The sequence below is a fragment of the Onychomys torridus genome, chromosome 10 (genome assembly GCF_903995425.1).
Source record: "Onychomys torridus chromosome 10, mOncTor1.1, whole genome shotgun sequence".
In the NCBI taxonomy this organism is placed as follows: domain Eukaryota; kingdom Metazoa; phylum Chordata; class Mammalia; order Rodentia; family Cricetidae; genus Onychomys; species Onychomys torridus.
Genome location: NC_050452.1, coordinates 32,411,603 through 32,429,058, shown reverse-complemented (window position 1 = coordinate 32,429,058; position 17,456 = coordinate 32,411,603). Strand labels below are relative to the sequence as shown.

The window sequence follows — 17,456 nt, the reverse complement described above, 5'->3', positions numbered from 1 at the left end:
CACTGCAGGAGTGCCCTGCGGAAGGCCCACCTGCTAAAGTTCTGCCTGAAGTGAGTCCTCATGCTCCATCAGCAGGCTTCAGTCGTCCCACAGGAGAAGTCTCCAAACCAGCCCCGGATGCTGCAGGTGGCAGCTGTCCAGAGCTGCCCTGCAGACAGCCCAGCTACTATTACAAACTCAGGGCTCTGTACAGCAAGCAGTACTACAAGCAGACCACCTGCCCCAGCCGGGTGCCTGCCACAGAACAGCCACTCACTCTCGGTGCCACCACAGACGTGGCTGCGGCAGACTCCCAGCCTCCCGTGGAGGGCCGTGCAAGTGTCCTGGAGTCTTCAGAGCAATTGCCTTCCATCTTCCTGGCTCCACCCCTCAGGAGCTCTGGCATGGACTCCGAGGCAGACCCCCTTTCTCAGCCACCTGCCAAGCAGATGAGGCTGAAGAAGGCCATGCACCTGAAGAAGCTAAACTTTCTCAAGTCACAGCAGTCGGCTGAGTGCACTTCACATCCCGAACCAGATACTAGGATGGTCAGGAGGGAGGAATCTGCTGCTAAGGAAGATGGGAGCGAGAGACCTAGAAGCCCGACTCCTGAAGAAAAGGGGAGGGAAGAACTGGGTCCAGAGAGCAGCCACGAGGTGGAGATTCCGGGAGCCCCTGGCCACATGGGAAGACCCGTCCCAGGGCCTCCAGTCCCAGAAGCAGTATGCATGTGAATTGTGTGGGAAGCCTTTTAAACACCCGAGCAATCTGGAGCTGCACAAACGGTCTCATACAGGTACACTGCCCTGAGCCTGCAGGCACGGAGAAGGAAGCAGTGGTGCCCCATCCCCTGCTGGCCTTGTCTGTAAGATGCTTGACTCCTCAGTGGAGCCACTGATGTCTGTAACAAGGCTCCAGAGTGCTGGCTGCACTCCCCTGTGCCTCTTGGTGATATGTGCATATGTTCTGTGCAGGTGTCGTCAAGCTGCCGTAAAGAGATGGCATCCTTTCATGAGCTGTCCCGTCTGTCTAGCTCAACAGTCAGGTGCTCTGATGCACTTGCATTTCTAACTCTAACACAGACACACTGTGTTTAGTTGTCTCTAGGGTTTTCTGCTTAATTTCTCAGTGGGATGTGGACTGATAGTGAACTGTTAACAAATTGTACTGAATCATTCTTAAACTTCTCTCAGAAGTAATTTTAATTTGAAAAGTTAGGATTTTGGAAGCAGAAGGTAAACTCTTAAATAAGAATCAACTTTAACAATTTGATTTTGTTTGTTTGTTTTTGTTGTAGTGGTACAAAGATTGACCTTGCACATGCTGGACAACTGCTCTACCACTGAGCTGTGTCCCCCACCAGCCCCACTCTGCATTTGATATTTTCAAATGAAAATTCTTCCATCTTAGACATTGAACTTCTAATGGTTTATTAGCTTTATTCATAGCATTGCCTTTCCAAACAATTTCTAAAGTTATTATATGATACACATCTATATAATACACTGTGTAATACTTATGCCTCATGAATTAGTAACATGCATTATGAATTAGTAACAGTTAGGGTATAACCATGAGCTGAGTGTAATGGTGTACACCTTTAATCCCAGCACTCAGGAGGCAGAGGCAGGCAGACCTATTGTGAGTTTGGGGCCAGCCTGGTCTACATAGTTCCAGGAAAGCTAGAGCTACAGAGTGCGACCCTATCTCGAACCACCTCCACCCACCTCCCAAAATAAGGCATAGCCATGAGCAGTGACACACAGCAGCATGCTCCAGAGTGCCCTGTTGGTGTGCTGCCAGCTGCCTTCCTTGGCATGCTATTTTGTTGGCACTTCGGACTCCTGGTTTGCTCAGGTGATTTCCACCTCAATGCATCAGTGGAGACACCTTCACTATTTGTAAAAGTCCTTTATAGATGTCAGTGTATTCAAATGTAAAGGCTGCCATTATTACTAGTGCTAGTGTTCAAAATGAGACCAAGTAAAGACAGCTCTCACTCAGTCTTGCTATGAAAACAACTTAATTAAATCATTTTGTTAGCTTAATTTTCTACAGCCTAGGAATACTATCAGTTTTATTTCATTTTTTCTTTTAGAAACTTAACTGTTATAGCTTTAAGGAGAAAAATTAAATTGCTAATTCTGGAGAACATCTGTGGGTGACAGATAGTCATAGGGCAGAGACACTTCCTCGGACAAAAGGTGCATTGAGATGGTAGCAGAGCGTGGTCTGGACGCCAGGGATCTATGAGGCCAGAGCTGTTTCAGAATGGTACAGATGCCACTTCCTTCCTCGCCACATGGTGTGTGATGATGTCCTATGGTAGCCAGTGAAACTTGTGTTTCTCTGTCTTCAGAAAGCCTTCTGTTTTATTTCTGATGTGTATATGTTGATAGTCACAGCCCATAGGACCAAAAGCTCTGTAAAATCTCAATTTTTAATAGTGAAAAGGGCTTCCAAGACCTACTGGAGTATGAAAAAACCTTGGTCTTTTATGACCCATAAGTTATCTTAAAAAAAAAAAAACAAACAAACAAAAAAAACAACTCATCTCTCTTTTGGGGGCTGAACTTACCATTATCTGTTACCCCAGTAATTACAGAAAGAAGGCAAAACACAGGCTTACATGGTGACGACAGTCATCCAGGGCTGAAGACTAGCTTAGTGCAAACCCAGAAAGCTGCAAGCCGGTATTGCCAGGGCCACAGGCCCTGTATGTAGAACAGTGGTGTTACTTTTAAGAGAGGGTCTTAATGTAACCACTTGAACTGAGGGGAGTGGGGAAGTGACATTTCTTGGGAGTTCAAAAGCACATGCAGACTAAAGCCAGCACCTTAAAGTACACCTTCCAGCAGACCTCTGTGCAGAACAGCTGCGGCTCCAGTCTGTTCTGTCCCAGATTGCAATGCTTTAGTTACTGTGCTCAGTGGAGAAGACAGCAGACCACACTTCTCTCCGCTGTGAAGGCCAGTCTCAGCTAAGGCAGGGAGTCAGTGCAGAGGGCTGCTCCTCAGGCCACCTGTGCCTCACTCTTTGGGCCCCAGTGTCCACAGTCCCCATGGTGTGAAGGGACTGTCCACTCTGTTTGGAGTCAGAGGTCAAGTAGAGAAATGTCCCATTTGGTTTTGTGCTGAAGAAAAACTGGGCGGTCTTTTTATTTCATCATAGGTTTGTATTTGGAGAACAGTTTGGCTTTTACATGAAGGTAAATAGATTTGATTTTATCATCTTTCCAGAGAGTCTCAGGGTAAGAGATAAGTATTTGGAAGTAGAGATGCCCTGTGTGTGCCCCACTTGGGGATAAAGAATGTCATGGGCTGGTGTGGTGGCTCTCGCATGCTATCCCAGCATTCAGGAGGCTGAAGCAGGAATTGTTGAGAGTTTCAGGTCAGCCTGGGCTACAGAGAGAGACTTTGTTCTAAAACAAAGCACAGAAGAAAGGAATGGGCAGCTTGGAAAGGAAAGACTCAGGGGATCAAATATTTTAAACAAAAATGAATGTGAAAATTCTTGTACTAATGACAAATTGTTGTGTTTTGCTTTGTTTTAGGTGAGAAACCTTTTGAATGTAACATTTGTGGGAAGCACTTCTCTCAGGTGGGAATACTCTTTTTAATGTTGGTAATTGGAAGCCTGAACTCCATTGCTGATTTTGTTACCAATGAGACTCACTTTTGTCCGTGGGAGAGAAACCTGTGGTGGTAGTTGCATAAGACTTGGGACTGGGTCAGCACACACATTTCTAGCACATTAGAAGGTCTGCTGTTGTGAGTGAGAGCCGTCAAAGCACCTTTTCCTTTTCTGCACTGATGATGGGTCCTTCCCTGGCCTCTCTTGAAGTTCCCAGCTGTCCACACCAAGTTTCCCTGGAGCCGCACTGCATGCTGGGTTAGGTCCAAGACCAATAGTTGCTCTCACCATGACTATAGGCCGGATATTGGACAAGAATAAACCAAGGTATTTTTATTCCCTACTTTGACTGCAGCCTTTGATCTGACCTCCAGGAAGGACATTTAGGCATGGTGGAGTTGTCTCACATTTATTGTGCCTTGCTGTGGCAAGTACTGTGTTGGGCTCGGACTCAAACACCTCCACAGCAAGTGTCTGGTATCATAGCCTGGCTCTAAGCAGCTGCTGTTCCCTCTGAAATAGAGTGTCCCTCTGTTCATGGTCACGTTCAGGGTCCCAGGCTTCCAGAGTAGGAGTGTGCAGGGGAACAGCCAGCATTGCTCTTGTATTCAGCGCAGGAGCTCCATAGTGGTGCTGTGTGAAATTCTGCTCAGGCAGGAAGTTGCTTTGGGCTGGCCCTATCATAGAGCTAGAGACCGTACATGGAAGCAGTGAGTGCCACTTCGTTACATACGCTCCATGGTTTATTCAGAGTCCGTTGAGCGTGTCAGGTCCATCTTGCCATGTGCTGGCACCAGCTAGTTTGCTCAGCTCACTCTTACTCTCAGTGACTCCCTGCATCTTCTCGTGGTTGGCCCTGTCTTCCCAGAATGATGACTTGGGACAGTCTCAGTATCACCAGGAGCCCCTAGCTCTGGACAGGTGTGGAGTATGCATCCCTCTGTCACCATTCCTGGGGAGACTTCCACTGCCTTTCACCTGGGTACCTGGAGTGCAAAGCTTGACCTCTGAAGCTCAAGGGTCTGGATTTCAACCTGCCTCTGTCAGATTTACTGTCCTGTGATCTTGGATGAGACAGTGTCTTGATCCATTTTTTCATCCTAGCTGCCTGGCACTGGGGCCAGTGAGATACTTAGAAAATAAGGGTGTTGCTGCCCAGTCTGACAAACTAACTCCAATGCTCAGGGTCCATACAGTGGAAGGAAAGGACCAGCCACTGCAAATTGTCCTCTAGTCCTCTCATGTGGCTTTTTCCTGCTCCTCCCCACCCAGAAAGATAAGTAACAACAAAGAAAAGTAAAGTGTAAAACTGTTCGTGACCATTGATAATACGTAGTCACCATACTTCTGGGCCTCGTTCTCGTTCTTACAGTACTATCTTGTGAAGCTGTTGGGAGGACTAAGACCCTTTCATGTGTAGTGTCTGAGTTCCTCTTCCTGCTTAGAGCCCTTCTGGGGCTCCACTCAGTAACTAGAATACAACTGCACATTCAGGATCTCTACCAGCCTCTCTACCCCACCCATCCCACACTACTGCTATGCTGTCCCTTAGAAATGCCCAGTTCCTCCTTTGAGTGGGTCTTTTATCTTTTTGGACAGTGATCTTGGTGTGTAGCCAAGCTTAAGAACCATGCTTTAGACCTTGATTTGTGCCCTCTTTCTGCATCATACCCAGGGTGGTTGTCTGGAATACCCTTTTCTTCTGCGTGTATCTGTCTGTTAGCTTTTTATGAATGCAGAGCTGTCTGTAGCTGTGGTTTTCAGACGGGTCTTGCTGTTTTACTTTCATAGCAAAGTGATGATGTTATTTTGAAAAAGGACTTTTAAAAACCTGATTCAGCAAGAGTTGCATGTTACTAAGCTGCCCTTAGCTCTGCCACATGCTGGGATGGAACAGACATGAGTAAGGCTCTGAGGACCTTATTCTTCAGAGGGAGAAATAACTGTGTGCATGGTCAAGGACAAGGAGACTTGGGACATGCCATGCTAGACTACATACAGGAACCGTGCAGACAGAGAAGAGAGGAGTCATAGCTACCCAACAGGCGTGGCATTTGGAACAACCTAAGGGCAGCACTTCACTGCCCTTGGATGAGCCTGGAGACATCTAGGACTCTGGGGGTGGAAGGCAGGGTGCTAGGAGATGACACTCTACCCCTCATTTCTGCTATACATTCATCTGGGAATAACTGGAGTGAACAGTTGTAGCCAGAAGGTTTCTCTGGTCCTGCCTGGCCCTGTGATCAGGACGAATCTCTCCCTCCCATGTCCTGCAGCCAGCCACTTAGTCCCAAGAAAACACACAGGCTTATATTATTTAAAAACTGAATGGCCTGTGGCTCAGGTTTCTTGCTAGCTAGCTCTTATATCTTAACCCATTTCTATTAATCTATGCATTGCCATGTGGCTTTGTGACTTACTGGTACTTTTACATCTTGCTTCTCCTGGTGGCAGCTCCCAGCTTCTCCCCAAACTCTGCCTATCTCCTTCCAAACTCTGTCTCTCTGAAATTTCCTGCCTGTCTCTAAGCTGCCTTGCCATAAGCCAAATCAGCTTATTTATTAACCAATGGGAACAACATATATTCACAATGTACAGAAAGACATCCCCCAGCATTTCCCCTTTTCTGTCTAATCAAAAAGGAAGGTTTTAGCTTTAATATAGTAAGATTATATATAACAAACAGTTATCAAGGAAGAATTACAGTTACAGTATCTAGTCTATTTGTATTTGGCAAAACTAAAGAAAATATTTTATCTATCCTATATTTGTGAATCTAAGGTTTCATATCTAATTTATCTTTTATCATAATCAAGGAAAATTATACCTATTTAGTCTTCAACTACATCAAAGACCTCAGAAGGATATATTACCTAAGTAAACAGGAAGAGCATTGTAAGCAACTTCCAAAAATCTAGAATGACAGTCTGGCCGGCCCCCCAAGTTTCCCTGCAACATTGGGGCATTCTATCCTTGGCCTACAGGCCTAGCATATCTGACAGACTCATCTGTGAAACAGGATTTTCTAAAGAGCTTTCCTACTTTGTCTTGGCAAGGATCAGCAGTCCTTTTTTTGTGTGTCCTGCTTGTCCATTTTGGATAGCATACTGTCAGCAGTTGAGGCAAGGGCATGTTCTTGCCTAGTGGCTAACTTTTGCCACAAAGAAAGTAAACTCCATAAGGAGTTTCTTCAATGCCCATCATCTCTGAAGTAGATTGGTGCTGCCAGGAGCAGGCATGTCTCATTATCATAAAAAAAGAAACTATGTTATTAAAACTTTTTTGCAGGGGAGTTTGAGACAGGGTTTCTCTGTGTCATTTTGGTGCCTGTCCTGGATCTGCAGACCAGTCTGGCCTCAAACTTCCAGAGACCCACCTGGCTCTCCCTCCAGAGTACTGGGATTAAAGGCGTGCGCCACTGCCACTCGGCTTTATTAAAACATTTTAAATACCATATTCTGTAGGTCTTTGAAGTGTTTGAACATTACCTACCTAATTGAAATATATTTATGTATACCTAGAAAACTTAACTAACATGACTATAAGTTTGCGATTATAGATGACTATTAATCCATATTTCTTAATTATATATTACATTTTCAAATGAGCTGTACAAATTTAATACCTTAAACAAGAGTAGAAATATACATACAGTATAACAAAATTAACTTTAAATCTGTATCAATAAACTAAAATCCATAGCAATGTAAAACATTTTAAACAAGTTGTTCTTTAAAAGTAGATTCAATAATTGACCCTTTTATCCTATCATATCTATATTGTCCCTCTTTCTTTTTTAGAAAGAGATTGCATTTATAATCAATCCCCTTTAAATAAAAATAAACATTTATAAACAATATTTTGGGAATTTGAGCATAGCCTCTCATACTACTTCCTGCTGGTTGGGAGCACTGGCAATCTTATGGGGATCCTGAGAAAATTAAGAATTATGGTCAAGTCCTGACTGGAGTAGTCTGTGAGGCTGCATTGTCTCAGCCAGTTGCCTTGAAGCTGTTCTGGGTGTTGAAACATCTGGAGGCCTCTCAGGGGATCTTCCTTGATCAAACCATATTAATTTGGAAGCAATCCATAAGTTCTCATCTTTGGTGGAAACAAAAGAAGAACCTTTTTTCCAAAGCAATGTATCCTTGAACATAAATTTTGAAGTCAGGATACCTTTAAAAGGATATATATATATTGGCTTAACTCAGTAGCTTTTACAATCAAATGTCTTTCTGCAGCTAAAAATCCCAAAGACCACCGGGCGGTGGTGGCACACGCCTGTAATCCCAGCACTTGGGAGGCAGAGGCAGGTGGAGCTCTGTGAGTTTGAGGCCAGCCTGGTCTACAGAGCTAGTCCAGGACAGGCTCCAAAGCTACAGAAAACCCTGTCTCGAAAAACCAAAAAAAAAAAAAAAAAATCCCAAAGACAATATAATCCAGACTCTGTGTGATTTACACAGCTTATTTTTTTTATATTACTTTTACTGTCTCTTTAAAGACTTGATTTTTTAAAAACTTTCCGTATATAGCTGTTTATCCTCCTTTTCCTCTCTCTTCCAAGCCTACATACATTTTTACACATATTGTAAATGGTTTAGAGTTTTATTCCATCTGAATCTGTCTTATTATGAATCTATAATCCTTCCCTGACCAGAAGGGATTTTAAACTACTAAGCTTTGTGGCTAAGATTGAAGAGGCACCCGTGGCTGCTGACTGCCCACTTCAGCTTTTCAGCATGGCAGAGGTACCCAGGAGAGTCACACTTACCCCGCCAACTCTGGGGTCCATGCTGCCATCAGATAGCATGCAGCTGGCCCATAAACAGAAACTTCCGCCTACAAGCAATGGTGGTCACAGTGGATTGGAATGCCCCTCCTGGTCTGCCAGACTGTGTGGTAGTGCTAAGTTCCTAAGGACCTTTTCTTTGGAGAATTTGAAAGTTTGAAAACATTTACCAGTAAGAATCTCTAATTCCGTTTCCTAAGGATTGGCTGTCTAGAAGACTTAGTCTGTCTGCACTTAACCACAGCTTTACTAATGAGGTGGCTGGCCCTGTGGCACATCAGCCAGCATCATCTTGGGTTGTGGTGGTGATGCACTCAGCTGTTTATAGCATCATATTCTCTTATAGTATGGCCATGTCTGTGCTTCCTTTGTGGTGCACAAGGACACCAGGACAGTGGGGGAAAGGGAAAGATGGTGAGTCAGCTGTCTTTGGAGAAGAGCAGAGCTGTCCTTTCTCCCCAGGGAGGCAGGAAGAGAGGCTTTGGTCAGCCAGTACCACGTTCTGAGAGGCAGAGGGCAGTTTTGGGGGAGAGAGCATGTTTTTTGGTAGGGCTGTCTAGATGGGGGTGGCTTTCCTTGTTGCATGCAGTACACCAAGGAAGCCCCCTGGGGGAGTTCAGAGGCAGGGTCCTGGGTGCTGAGCTAGCAGCAGGGCAACCACACACCTCATTCTTGGTGAAAGTGCAAGAAGCAAGGACACCTTGACCATGTCCCCAAGTGCAAACCTGGGGCTCAGGTGATTGATTGCCAGGCTTCGGTGGATCTAGTCACATCATTTCATAACATTAACATTCACTATTCTTAAATTTCACTATTCTCTGAAATCCGAAAGACTTGGAACTCAACTAGATGACTGATGTCTGTGATGCTTTCTGTCTTTGAGATTGGGATCCCCCTCCCCCTTCTTACTCAGCTGCCATCTACAGGAAAGGGAGGCCAAGTTTCTTCATGAGTGAATACTGAGGTTTGAGCCCACATCAGAAAGTTTATTACAAGAGTGATTCAACTCAGATGGAACTTTTACAAGTACTCATATTTATGTATTTATTTACTGGGGGCACTTGTGCCACAGTGTATGTATGGAGGTCAGAAGACAGTTCTCAGGAGTCAGTTCTCTCCTTGCACCATGAATGTGGGTCCTGGGGATTGAACTCAGTACATCAGGCTTGGAGGCAAGTGCCTTTACCTGCTGAGCTACCTCATAGGACCAGATGTTACTTCTTTTTTCTGATGGGATTTTTCTCTTAAATACTTTATCTTAACTTAAAAGTAATTAGAAACAAGATTTTTTTTCACTAATATCTTCAGCAGAGTTTTATTAGCACAGGCTTTGAAGTCAGCAGATAAACCTGAATTAGGCCAAATGTGGTCATGCATGCCTTTGATCCCAGCACTCAGGAGGCAGAGGTAGGGAAATCTCTGTGAGTTCAAGGCCAGCCTTGGTCTGTATAGTGAATTCTAAGCTATCCAGGGCTATGTAGTGAGACCAGGTCTCAGGAAACAAAGAACAATATCAAAACCCAGGTGAATTAGCTCTCCCAGTCTGTGACCCAAGGCCTCATCAGCTGACTCTGAAATGCAGTGCAGCCTTGGAGCAGAGCTCTGATCTCTGATCTCATAGCATTATCATCACAGTTTCTGCAAACACAACTGCAGATGTTTTTAAGATGTGCTCTGTGCACTTCAGATACCATAGCGTGGCTACAGTCTACTAAAAACAGAAGGTATGGAGTGATGCCCAAAACAGCAGGGCCAGGACTCCTGGCTCATCTGTACAGACTGCCTGCATGCACCACAGGTTGGTTGTGGGGTTTTGTGGAAAGCACTCCATCAGTTCTATTTTATCTGTCTGTACGGTTTGTCACCCTGGTATGTGCTACTGTGTGTGGGAAAGATACTGATTTTCATTATGTATTGCTATGTGAAATGCTAAAGACACATTAAGGTTTTCGTTGCTGTTGCTTTCTTTTGTTGTTTGTTTTTCTTTGGCTTTTTGAGACAGTCTCCCTATGTAGTCCTGGCTGCCTTGGTACTTGGTAGTATCTGTGGTTTACCTCAAACTCATGGTAGTCTTCTGAGTGCTGGAATTCCAGGCCTGTATTACCACATTCATCAACTACTGCTTGTCATACTGTACCCTGGAAGAGCATTGGGTTATACTTGCTTTGAAATAAGTGATACTGCTGGGGGATGCCATCCTTGCTATAAATGGCTCCAACTGTTTCGTCACAATGCATATTTACTGTACCGTTAGTGTACAGAGGGTTCCGTCTGGCAGTAGAGCGAGTGGTACCGTTCAGATTGTTGTGTGGACGTATGGCATTGGTTTTCTGGAACTTGGATGTTGCTGACTAAAGAAGTTAGTGTTTGAGATCCAGCTCTCTAAGGACAGGTGTCCCAGGTGGCAGTGTGGCTGTCATGTTGACTATTCAGGACATGTCAGTTCCTTGTGATGTGCAAAATCAGAGAAGACTTGCACCCCACATAACCAGTATTAACCAGTCCAACCATGGCCCTGGGCAACTGTTCTGATCACCAAAATCTCAGTTTTTTAGTTAGAAAATAGAATACCAATTGCCAGTGGATATAAAAACCTAGTTAGAATTTCAGCATGTGGATTTTGCTGTTGACATTTGCTATGGTCTTGTTATTAATAATCACTATAAAGCAGGCTGTTTACCAGCGTTCTGCCAAGATCCCTCTGGTTATTGAAAGTTGCAGTTTTCGCTCAGCTGTGTTGATCACAGTCTTGAATGTAGTGCCTTACTGAGGCTTTCTCGATCAGACTCCAAGGACAGCATCTTTTCGTATCTGTGAGCTTTGACGCACAGATGGCTATAACCCAAACTGTCTTCGCATTTTGTTTAAGGCAGCTTGCAGAGGTAAAGAGTGAGTCTGTGAGCTAACTGTTGCTTATTCTCCCTTCTGGCTCTGCTGGGCACTGCAGTATGGCCCGTAGGCATCTTTGTTTGTTACTGTGGGCTTTTCTTGGCCGGAGGACACTAACAGCTTGAGCTGTTCAGGTGAAGTGAGGGAAGGCTTTGCCTCTCAGCCCTAACTTGGAACATTTCCAGGGGGCGTTTGTGACATGGGAAGCATTTGCAGCTCTGCTTTCACTGATTAGGTAATTTTCCGGTTTCATACTGATTGAGTGTATGGACGTCTATGTGCAAACCCCCGCTAGCTTCACAGGGTAGGGTGCAAAGATCCTGCAGTGCTGCCCTGCTTCTTCTGAGATGCACTCTCGAACAGAGGTAAAAAGGAAAAGATGGCCAGGCAGAGCCAACCCTCCTGCCAGAGGACACACTTTCTGGAAACGTCTTTTGCTCTTTTGAACAAATTCATTTGTTTTAGAAAGAAGTCATAAGCACTGAACTAAGCCCCACAAGTGCTTAATTCTCCATATGACCCTGCATGTGGGTGCTCCAAATTAACTGTATCAAGGTCTGCTTAAAATTAGGCCTGGGAACCCAAATTCCTCCCCAGGGTAGCCCTTCCTTTCACAAGGGAGGCATCACAGAGTGGGACACCAGTGTGAGCCCACGGCTGGCTCCGTGTGCAGTGGGTGCTGCCCTCACTTTACACACAGCTTCCTGTCTGCCCGTTACTGGATGTGGTGGGCTCAGCTAAACCTGCCAGTTCCGCCTTGAACTTCTGTGACTCTTTGGTTCTTCATTACCGGTGTTTCTTGTCCTCTTGTAGGCAGGCAACCTCCAGACTCACTTACGCCGGCACTCTGGGGAGAAGCCGTACATCTGTGAAATCTGTGGAAAGAGGTCAGTGCTCGGCTTGAGGTGCCACATGTGAGGGACTGTGGGTGGCCCAAGTCTTTGCAGTGTCCCGTCACTGGCCACCAGGGCTCACACAACCATGGCAGAGCACAAGTCCGTTCACTCTGCGGCACATGCCAGAAGACGAAAAGTTCATGGAGAGCAGGAAAATGTAGGTTGGGGCCCCAGCAAGGAAGTCAGCTTTACAGGAAACAGATTAGTTTATGCCAAAATGTTCATTCGAAAAACATCCCCAAGGAGGAGACTGTCTAGTCAGGGGAAACAGTGCCTGCAGCCTGAGTGACTAGACATCCAGAGATAAGGCGACAGAGGTACCTAAGCTGTGTTATCAAGCCAGGCTCTTGGCTTCAGGACAGAATCAGTGACACTCAGCCCTGGCAGGTGAGTTTTGACCTGAAAACTGAGTGTTGGCATGGCAACAGAGAATCAGCCCATTTTGATGGGCTGACACCTGTGCAGTGATTCCTTCACAGGGCATGGGGAATCGAGGAGCTTGTTCATCCCTCCTGTGTGTACAGACCACAGCCTCAGCCCTCCATCCCCTTGCTCAGTAGTAGTCCCGGAGCTTCTTACTCCACCATCCTGCCACTGTGCTAGAACTGCAGGCCTCCACCAGAAGCCTCAGAAGCCATAGGCATCCCCATGGCTCCGTGCCTGGATTCCATCGTGTAGTCACCCATTCATCCAGCAGCCGTCATTCCCACCATCTGCTCAGTGCTGCGAGGGGAACATAAACGTCAGTAGCTCAGATCCTCTGCCCTTCACAAGTCCTCTTTGCAATGGCTGGAAGGTGACAAATTCTGTGAGTGTAGCAGAGGGGAAATGAAGCCTCAGTGGGTTTGGGGACCATGCCTGCCTCTGCACTGGAAAATGGAACAAAGCAAAGACTGCCGTGCTGACCACAGCTCCCTCTGTTGGAACTACCTGAACCTAAAGCCAAGTTCTGGGTGGTATTCTCTGGTCATGGCAGGCGCCCAGCAGCCAGACAGAACTGTCACTCCCCATGGGCTCCTGAGTGTATTTTGTAGTGTTGAAAATTAGGATCTTGGGAATTCCATGTAAGATCTTTTCTGTGGCTCACCTTTCTTGGAACAACCTGTCTGCCTTCACAGGGGGCAGCCAGGAAAGAGTGTAGATCCTCCACATCATGGGTGAGAGGTACTTGTTGCCTGCCCAAGCTCATGAGCGTCTCTGCACTCACTGTGTTTCCCATCCAGAAGGTGGGGTGAAAGGGCTTCCTGCTATGTAGAGACAATTATAGAAGGTACCAATTTTCAGATACCAAACATGTCCTGGGCAAGCTGTGCATGTCCAAGGTAGCTGCTCCATGAACACTGGTCCCTTCTTCATCCCCATCTCTGTTCCTCTGTCTTAGGATGGATGTGTATGGGTCTCCAGTGTGGGCTAGCGGTGACCAAGCTCATTTTCTAAGATGGGTGAAGGAGGGCCAGACTGTCTGTATTTCACACTAGGTTGAGCAGAGCTGGCTTCCTTGCCAAGACCATGCAGAGCTCACCCCGTGCTCTCCAGCGGGAGCCTTGGGCTGGCACACCACATGGAGTGTTTCTCACAAGTGCAGTAATCCCAGCAGGATGTTAGCACCACAGGGCTTCTTCATGTTCCTCTGACCTGTGAGACTGGCCAGTGAGATGGCTCAGAGTAAAGGCACTTGGAGCCAAACCTGCTGACCTGAGTTAGTTCCTGGGAGCCATATGGTAGAAGAAGAACCCCCACCCCACACACCCCAAGTTCTCTGACCTCCACATGCATGCTACAGTGTACATACACAAGGTAAGAGAAAGTGAACTGTGACTCTGCCTCACTTCCCACTGGCCTTCTGGTCTTGTTGGAAACTGGGAAGAGTGGGATGGTGCAAGCAGGAGGTGTCTTTACATCAAAACGCTGCCATCACTTTCTGCTTTCCCCGAAACAGAACTAGAAACGGTTTTACACAGCAAGCAGGTGGAGTGGTCTCTCTCCTCTGAATGGTCCCAGTTATCAGGGGCTCATCAGGGTCGCCAGTCTCCTGATAGGACTTTGCACTTCCTTGCAGGTTTGCGGCCTCTGGTGATGTCCAGCGCCACATCATCATTCACTCTGGAGAGAAGCCACACCTGTGTGACACATGCGGCCGAGGTATTGCTGAGTGAGCGAGTGACTCCCTATGCTCGCAGGCAGTCACTGCTCCAGGTTCCTGTTTCAGCCTAACCCCTGCTGTGGTCTGTCTAGGGTTCAGCAATTTCAGCAATTTGAAGGAGCACAAAAAGACGCACACAGCGGACAAGGTGTTCACCTGTGATGAGTGTGGGAAGTCCTTCAACATGCAGAGGAAGCTGGTGAAGCACCGTGTGCGGCACACGGGTGAGCGGCCCTACAGCTGCCCAGCCTGTGGTGAGTCTGACACTGGCCAGCCGGCAAGCCAACCCCTCCTATGCGTGGCAGAGTTGCCCGCTCTGCCGTTGGCTGCCCTGAGCCACTGTTTTCTCAGTTTGTAACCACTACATAGAATCAAGTCATGCACCCCCAAGGCACTTGAGGACTGCATGTGCCCATGTACCCGTTATGTGTGTCGGCTTGGCAGTGCTGATGGAGCTGTGATGAGCAGGTGACTGAAATTCACAGTGCCCTCTTCCGAGCGGTTTAGGAGGTGCTTAGAGCACACCTGGATTAGGTTCTGCTGAGGGCTGGGGCTGCAGCTGCCGTCTGACAGCACAGATTGGGGAATGCAGCCAGGATTTCTGTCCTCCTCTATTCTGACAGATCTAGTGAGCTCCACTGCCCTGCTAACTGAAGTCAGGTTTCACTCCTCCCCATAGTAACTCACGTGACTAAAGTTTGTAATACTAGGGACGCTACAGATGGTGGTGCCAGCCTCCCTGTAATTCCAGGGGAGAGTTACCATAATGCTGCAGTAAAGGCAAAGCATCTACATTACGGCCAGAGATGGTAGGGAGCAGAAGCAGCTAGAAAAGGAAGAGCCAGGAAACTGCCGAGCCATCGGCTACCACAAACACATTATTACCAGGACAACACATAAAACTGTGACGATGCCCGACTATATCATTAATGTGAAAATTCTGAACCTGGGTAAGAAGACATGGTAGTGGGTCACAGGCAGTGAGCTATTAGTGGGTGCTGGTTCGGGTTTACCTGGAAGTCAGGGTTTTCTTGCTTGGAGAGTCCGATCTAGTTTGATTGTTCAAAGGCATTCTTCCTTGAACCCCATACCCCACCTGCACTTGTTGCTTAACGAGGCCTAGGTAGCTGAAATCAAAGACATTCAGTAAAGTGCGAAGTTCTCAGTATGTCCAGTGTGCATGGGGATGTTTCCCTTGAGGGGTTCTCGACACATTAGGGCCGTGCAGCTACCTGCTGAGTTCCCGCTCCTCACGGGAGACAGGCTGAAGGACAAGTGTGTGCACATCTTTGGTACGCACTGACTGCACAGACGTCAGGAGAGGGATGCTCTGGGCTGGTCACGCTGCACTGCTGTAGTAACAGTCGCCTGCGGGCTGCCACCACCACTGTTCCTGACGGAAACCAGGGAGGAAAGGGAGTTTGGGCTGAAGGCTTCCTTCAAAGGTCCAGCCCTAATGACTCACTTTCCCCAGCTGGGCCCCATCTCCAAAAGCTCCACATCCTTCCGAACAGCATCATCAGGTGGTGGCATTAAGGGACACTGCAGGCTCACATGACAGTGACACAGCACAGAAGTAGCGGTGTGGAGGAGGGCTGGGTTCCAGCAGATGAGGGAGCAGCCGCTGGCTAGCACTGAGACAGACCCTAGACCACTTGTGCTGAGTCTCCAGCTGACCTCATCCTTCCATTTCTAAAGTCCCCCGTCCTCTCCTCAGGGAAGTGCTTCGGGGGCTCAGGAGACTTACGCAGGCACGTCCGGACTCACACCGGGGAAAAGCCTTACAGCTGCGAGATCTGCAGCAAGTGCTTCACACGCTCTGCCGTGCTGCGTCGGCACAAGAAGATGCACGGCCGAGCTGATGCCCGGAGCCCGGCTGTGCTGGATGAGCTGAGCCAGGCCATCGAGACCTCTGACCTGGAGAGGTCTCAGAGCTCCGACTCCTTCTCCCAGGACGTGTCCGTCACACTGATGCCTGTGTCTGTCAGACTCCCTGAGCACTCAGTGGAAAGTTCTGTGGCAGCATTCGATGCTCACTGCACTGGCTCCTACTGTAAGTTACGCTCCATGCTCCACCCTCCTAGCCTGAGTGACCAAGACAAACTGGGCCTGGATCCTGCCAAGCTGGCCAAGCCCCAGGAGCTGCAGAACCAGCCGCATGCCTATGCCTACTCGGATGTGGATGCCTCAGCAGGTGCTGAGCAGTCACAGGCTGATGGCATGGCTGTGACCCGCTCTTCCTTGCCCACGCTGGACAACCACTGCACCGAGCCGCTGGGCAGCCGGGCACCTTCAGTGGCTTACAGGAACTCTGAGGGACAGTTTTTCTCTAGTATGACCCTCTGGGGGCTGGCGATGAAGACCCTGCAGAATGAACATGAGCTAGAGCAGTGATGTGACGTCTCATAACACTGGAGAGAGGCCCCCTGCCCAGGACAGCCCCTGCAGCTCTGGACAGCGGTTAGGTGGTTGTCCTCCAGGTGGTTGCTGGGAGCTCCATGGGTGGCCCAGGAGTTGCTAGCCCCCTGCTGGTCCCAGGGGGCAGATGGTTTGGGGAAGTCTCCACCGCAGCCCGGGACCTAGGGTATGGGACCAGCTGATGTATGTAAGGTGTGGCGGTGCATCTTACATCAGCTACTGTACATTTTTGTCCTGTTAAATATCATATGTATACATAAAAATACAGAATTTTATTTTTACATTTTTATAAGAGAAATTTTTACCATCTTATATTTTTAAATATTTATACAGATTCTATTTGTATAATGAACTTGTAATATAATTTGAATAAATGAGCTTTCTTTTCTATATAATGTTTTATATTTTGTACTTTTTACCAGGACTTTACTCTATTTTTTTAATGCAGGGTCTCACCATGTATCCCTGACTAACCTCAAACTGTCTAAGTAAACCAGAGAGAACTCACAGAGATCCACTTGTGTCTGCCTCTCAAGTGCTGGAATTAAAGGCATGTGTTACCATGGCCAGTTCTCAAGAATTTTTATTAATTTGAAGACCTTAGTACTATAAAAATACATATCAGTGCGGAAGACTCTGGGTTTGAGCCTCAGCACCACCCAGACATGGCATAAACACCACTGACTTGGCTGTATTAAATGTAAGACTT

The 17,456-nt window shown here is 47.2% G+C and overlaps 1 protein-coding gene across 1 annotated transcript in view; it reads left to right on the top strand.

Annotated features, from left to right (window-relative positions):
• Zbtb49 (zinc finger and BTB domain containing 49) overlaps positions 1-17,137 on the top strand; it is a 24,891-nt gene extending 7,754 nt beyond the window's left edge. Inside the window, 7 exon segments of the mRNA XM_036201154.1 lie at positions 1-656; positions 658-775; positions 3,533-3,579; positions 12,104-12,177; positions 14,246-14,328; positions 14,422-14,583; positions 16,047-17,137. The exon segment at positions 1-656 is cut by the window's left edge and continues 311 nt beyond it. Of these exon segments, the coding sequence (XP_036057047.1) occupies positions 1-656; positions 658-775; positions 3,533-3,579; positions 12,104-12,177; positions 14,246-14,328; positions 14,422-14,583; positions 16,047-16,723 (1,817 nt within the window). The 3' untranslated portion in view covers positions 16,724-17,137.
• The last annotated feature ends 319 nt before the right edge of the window (positions 17,138-17,456 follow it).